The sequence below is a fragment of the Leptonychotes weddellii genome, chromosome 11 (genome assembly GCF_054177405.1).
Source record: "Leptonychotes weddellii isolate Sample4059 chromosome 11, ASM5417740v2, whole genome shotgun sequence".
NCBI lineage: Eukaryota > Metazoa > Chordata > Mammalia > Carnivora > Phocidae > Leptonychotes > Leptonychotes weddellii.
Window position 1 is genome coordinate 1,166,880 of NC_138379.1, and position 5,394 is coordinate 1,172,273.

General features: G+C 63.0%; 2 protein-coding genes across 12 annotated transcripts in view; one reads left to right on the top strand and one right to left on the bottom strand.

Annotated features, from left to right (window-relative positions):
* The window catches only part of PRR33 (proline rich 33), a 7,845-nt gene extending 5,342 nt beyond the window's left edge, over window positions 1–2,503 (bottom strand). For both annotated transcript variants that reach the window (XM_081797573.1, XM_081797572.1), the window contains exon 1: window positions 2,324–2,503. In XM_081797573.1, coding sequence (XP_081653699.1) covers window positions 2,324–2,389 — 66 coding nt within the window. In that variant the 5' untranslated portion in view covers window positions 2,390–2,503. The remainder of the gene's footprint in view (window positions 1–2,323) is intronic.
* Window positions 2,504–4,267: 1,764 nt separating this feature from the next.
* TNNT3 (troponin T3, fast skeletal type) overlaps window positions 4,268–5,394 on the top strand; it is a 17,047-nt gene continuing 15,920 nt past the window's right edge. For all 10 annotated transcript variants that reach the window (XM_081797581.1, XM_081797580.1, XM_081797582.1 and 7 more), the window contains exon 1: window positions 4,268–4,378. The gene's annotated coding sequence lies outside the window, so the exon portion shown is untranslated. The remainder of the gene's footprint in view (window positions 4,379–5,394) is intronic.

The window sequence follows — 5,394 nt, forward strand, 5'->3', positions numbered from 1 at the left end:
ATGGGTGGAGGGATGATAGATGGAAGGGTGGGTAGATGGATGGGTAGAAGAATGGATGGATGGATGGGTAGATGGATAAATGGGTGGAAGCATGGGTGGGTGGATGGGTGGAGGGATGATAGTTGGAAGGATGGATGGACAGATGTAGAAGATGGATGATGGGTGAAGGAGTGGAGGATGGATGGATGGGTAGATGGATGGATGGGTGGAAGAATGGATTGATGGATGGATAGATGGATGGATGGGTGGATGGATGGAGGGATGGATGGACAGATGATGGGTGAAGGGGTGGAGGGATGGGTGGATGGGTGAAAGGGTGGAGGGATGGATGGATGAGTGGAGGGATGGATGGATGGATGGATGGATGGATGGGTGGGTGGGTGGATGGGTGGAGGGATGATAGATGTTAAGGTGGATGGACAGATGTGGATGATGGATGATGGGTGGAGGGATGGATGTATGGGAGTATGGATGGATGGATGGAAGGGTGGGTAGATGAATGGGTGGGTGGATGGATGGATGGGTGGATGGATGGATAATAGATGGGAGGGTGGGTAGATAGATGGGTGGATGGATGGATGGGTGAAGGGATGGAGAGATGGATGGATAGATGGATTGATGTATAAATAGAAAGATGGGTGGATGAATCTTGGGTAATGGATGGATGGGTAGATAAAGAATAGATGGATGGGTACATGGGTGGATGTACAGAAGGTAGATGGACAGAAAAATCATTGTGAGAACAGTAAATGGGAGAAGAGGTGGAGAGGCAGTTGGATCGGTGTGCGCCGGACATTGGGTGGCTGGGTGGCTGGGTGGGTGGATGTGCTGGTGGATAGCTGGATGCCGGTTGGATGGACAGTGGAAGGGAGGAAAGAAGGAAACTAGTGAATATGAGAATGCATGTATGGGAACAAATGGGTGGGTGGGCGGGTGGGGGAGTGGACCAGAGTGTGAAGGGGGAGAGCACGACCATGCTCCCCAGCCCTGAGCCCGGATGGCCTCATTGTCTGGGGAACCCTTTCGAAGAGCAGGACCACTGGACCTCTGGCATTCTAGGCCTGGCTCTGCTCAGAATGTACGTTTTTTGAAGTCTTCGGGGTCACAGTCTGCCTGCCTCCCCGAGGATAGAGTAAATATGGGCAAGTCAGGAGTGTTAAAACTCCACGAAGCCACAGCCATTTCTTCTCACCCACGGTCCACCCCGGAGACTGCATCCAGGGCCATGCTCTACCAGCTAGGGAGCATCTCCCAGGGCACATGCCGCTCTCTCCCTTCCCACCCAGCCCGGATGGGATGTCCGCCAAGGGCAGCCGCAGAGGTGGCCACGGTATCCATGGCTGGGCACTGAGCCGGGACCAGAGTGGATGGCCCCGTGGGATGTGAGGCGGATGGGGTGAACTATGCCAGGTAGCCAGCCTGCCCTGACCCACCGGGGCCCCTCTCAGAATACTCAGCACCCCAGCCCAGCCTCGGGGATGAGGATCCAGGGTTTGACTCCTGTGAGAACCGCTGACCCCGCTGCTGCCGTGATGTCAAGCCTCCACCCCTCAGAGCCTTCGGGCCAGGACATGCCCACCTAAAGGGTCCAGAGGACCAGAAGGGCCACTGCCCGAGGGGTACCTGGCCTGGGATGCTCAAGCACTGCCCCTCTGTTCTGTGCTGCCTGCCTGAGATCCCCGGCTACCCCATCACTCCCTGTCCCAAGCACCAAATGCTCCCCCCAAAAGGAGCAAACCAGTGAGCTACCATGGTGCAGAAGCACCCAAGGCGTGTGGTGTGGCAGATGCACAGGGCTGGGGCAGGATTGTCCCCGAAGTGCTGTGTCAGCAGCTTCTATCTGGGGCCTGGCAGAGCCCAAGCCTGTGGGGCTGGCAGAAGCGTGGGCGCCCAGGACCCGTTCAAGGTCCCTTGGGGCCCCACCACCCCCATCCATGCAAGCTGGGGGCCAGGACCCAGACTGGGGGGGAGCCTGTTCTCCCCCCCACTCTGGGGTCACCCCTGAAGACAGCTGGAGTCAAGATCTTTGGGGGGCCTCCTCTCCCTCTCATGGCTTCCCCCATACTCTGTGGCCTCACTCAGCTTTGCTGGCTTTAGAACGCACCCTCCACCGTCCCTGGGCCGCACTGTCCCTGAGGTCCCCCTAGCCAACCCCTTTCTGGGGTTGAGATCAGTCCTCCACCCCAACCAGGGCTGGGCCACCCCTATTCCTTGCCTCCACCCCAGGTCCCCAGACCCCCTCCAGCCCCCAGGGCAGGCTCCTGCCCTGCCTTTTCCTCCCACCCCGCCTGGGCCAGGCCAGGTGGACTGGGGTGTGGATTACCTGTCGAAGGCTCTCGGAGGCCTGTGGCCTGTCCAGCGGTGCCGGCTCAATACTGTCCCGCTGCATCACGGGCCTGGTGCCCCGAGGAGGAGGTCATGGATACCCAAAATAAAACCTGTGCGATTCCTCTGACCTCAGCGCCCGCTCTCTGGCTCGGCCCATTCAAGGGAGAGCACCTGCCAGAGGCCGAGGCCACTGAGCGGGCAGGCACCCTCCTCTGCTGGCCGAGCAGGGCCACTGCAGGGCCTGTGGCATATGCCCATCTGCAGGTGAAGCTCCTAAGAACGACCCGGCCTGGGCAAGGGGCAGCCGGCAGCTCCCGGAAGCCGGGCACCCGCAGTCTGAGCGGGGCTGGGCATGCACGGGGCTTCCCGGGCCAGACTCCAGCATGGCCTACTGACGAGGACAAATGCTCCCGAATGTGCTGTCCCCACGTGTGTGCCCCCATCTGTCTGTGTGTGTATGTTGGGGGTGGGGTGTCCTCAGGTCTCTGTGAGCGGAGCGAGAAGCCCCACCATGGGGAGGAGGCATGGTGGGCCCCCAGGAGCTCCTCGGGGACCTCCCCTGGAAGGGATTCTTCAGGTGGTCCCACTGGGCAGAGTTGGCCAAGGGTCAGCGGCATGTGGCCCGTCAAGCCCTTGCCCATCCGAGGACCTGGGCAGCTGGAGAGAACAGCTTTCAGACAGGAGGGCAGGGCCGTCCCCAGCAGCTCGGGCCTCGGGGAGGTGGGCGGACGAGGGTCTCTGTCCCCTCGCTGTGTGGCTGTGGGCATGCCTCTCCTGTCTTGGGTCCCTGTGGCCTTATCTCCAACATGGAGGGACTGTGGAACCCTTCCAGAAGCCTCTGAGGACCCAGAGCAGGCACGGAGCCACATGGAGCTGGGGCTGGGGCGTGTGAGTCTCCTGCCGGTCACGCTGTCGTCCCTGACTCGAAGCCTCCAGAGGGCAGGGGCCTCATCTGCATCTCCCCAGGGCTCACCCCTGTTCTGTGTGCGGGCCCACCAGCTGTTGCCCTGGGCCAAGCCGTCCCACAGACCCCACCATCTGTGCTCGGCAGCCCCTTGCCTGGAGTCCTCGGGTCTGGAAAGAGGTGCCCAACGGCTCCAGCCCCTCTCCGAGTCTCGGTTTCCCTAATCCGAAGGCCAAGCAAGGGGACCATCAGAGGCCTGGGCGAGATGTCTGCCGGGTGGATGGTATCGCCTGGAGTCCCGCGGACAGAAGGGCCAGGCTCCGCCGGCAGAGGATGGAGCGTGTGGTGAGCGGCACGTGGAGCCTGGCCATGGGGGGAGAGGTCCCCAGGATCTGGACCCCCAGATGGGGAGCTCCCAGGCTGATGGCAGAGGAGCAGCCCTGGCCTTGCGGAGGGCCAGCCACTGGGGGCGATGAGGACCCTTAGCACTCGAGATCCTGCTTGGGCTGTTACTTCTCTGGCCCATCCGTCCTGTAGGCTCCAGGTCTGGTCACTAAGCAGGGCTCAGACGTGACAGATGCCTGGCCGAGGACTCACAGAGCCCTCCACTCCACGGAGTGCTCCGGGACCTCGGGCCACGTGCTCTGACTGAGGAGGCAGGTGGGCCTGCGGCAAAGGACGCACACCCCAAATACCGCGCAGGGAGGGCGGCGGGGCTGGGGGAGTCGGGGCCCCAGGCAGGGGCCCCCACAGCAGCCCAGCCCACAGAGAGACTTGGGCTGCATCCCCCGGGCCACCCAGTTGGTCCTGTCAGCCCTCCTCAGCCCGTCAGGAATGTGCCCTCTGTCGGGGGTGGGGTGGTAAAAATAGAAGCTAACACTCTTCCTTGTCTCCTTCTCCACACACGTCCCCCCACCCTCACCTCCTCAGGCCCCCTCCTCGGCTGTTCCTATACTTGGTAAGGGGCCTTCATGGGCACAGCCCCTTCCTGCCTGCGCCAGGCGCCCAGCCACCCAGCCCCTGGCCAATGGGCTGCTGGGCAAGATCGAATGTCACTATAACATGAGTTCGTGAGCAGAGCGGGCAGTGCCCGAGCCGGTCCTGTCCACAGGGAGCTCCAGCCCGTCTCTCCAGACTCAGCCACAGGTCAGTATGGCCCAGGGCTGGGCAGGGCCGGCCCAACATTCGAGGCGCATCTGGGGTCCCGGGGTGCTGAGGGTCCAGGACACCATGTTCCCACATGTCTCAGCTCTGAGCACGGCAGCTTGGAGAACCCACAGAGCCACCCCCAGGTCCCAAGGGTGCTGGCATGGAGGGTGATGCTCTCCGACCCGAACATGGGGAAGCCGTTCCAAACCACAGCCCAGCAGCCGGGGAGGCCTGAGGAGGCAGGTGGGGGCTCCCTGGAGGGAAGCAGGGCGGAGGGCTGGGGAGAGGTGCAGGTGTCGAGATGAAGAGCCCAGGAAGGACACGGCCCACAGCTCAGAGGGCCGCCCGGTGCAGGGTCCTGGCTCGCCCCCGGGGCCATCTGGGCCTTTCCACGGGGCTCCAGTAAGCTCAGGGGCCGAGGCCAGCTCCCCTCAGAAGTGGGGGGCTCTTGGCCTCAAGTGGTCATAGCCTCCAACCCAGCATTTGTAGAACCAAACACGAGGGGTCTCGTGTAATTGACCCCAGGAGCGGTTCCATGGGGAGAGGCGGCTGGGGGCTTCGGGGACAGCTCCCAGAGGTCAAGGACAGGAGCAAACAGGGCCAGGCCGGGGACGGAGTGGGAACCTGGGATCTGTCCCCCACCTCTGCCCACGGAGGAGGGCACTTGCGCCCCAGAGGCCCCGCCCACGCTCCTTGCCCTTCCCGCCCTCCCCGCGCCTCCCCTGCCGGCTCCTTCTGGATGCCCTCGGCCATCCCATCGTGGGGGAGACCCGGGCAAGGAGCCCCTGCAGGGCAGGATGGGGGCCGAGGCTGTGCCGGGTGACGCAGCCAGGGGCCCCCAGCCGGTGGGGGGCAGGGCCTCCCGCCCTCCCCACCCCATCGTGTCACCTGGGAAGGAGGGAAGGAGGGTGTGCGTCTCCAAGGAGCTCTGACCTCAGGAGCTATTTTCACTCTACCTCCCTCCCCCACTCCACGCTGAGGGCAGAGCACGAAATGGACAACTGACTTCCTTC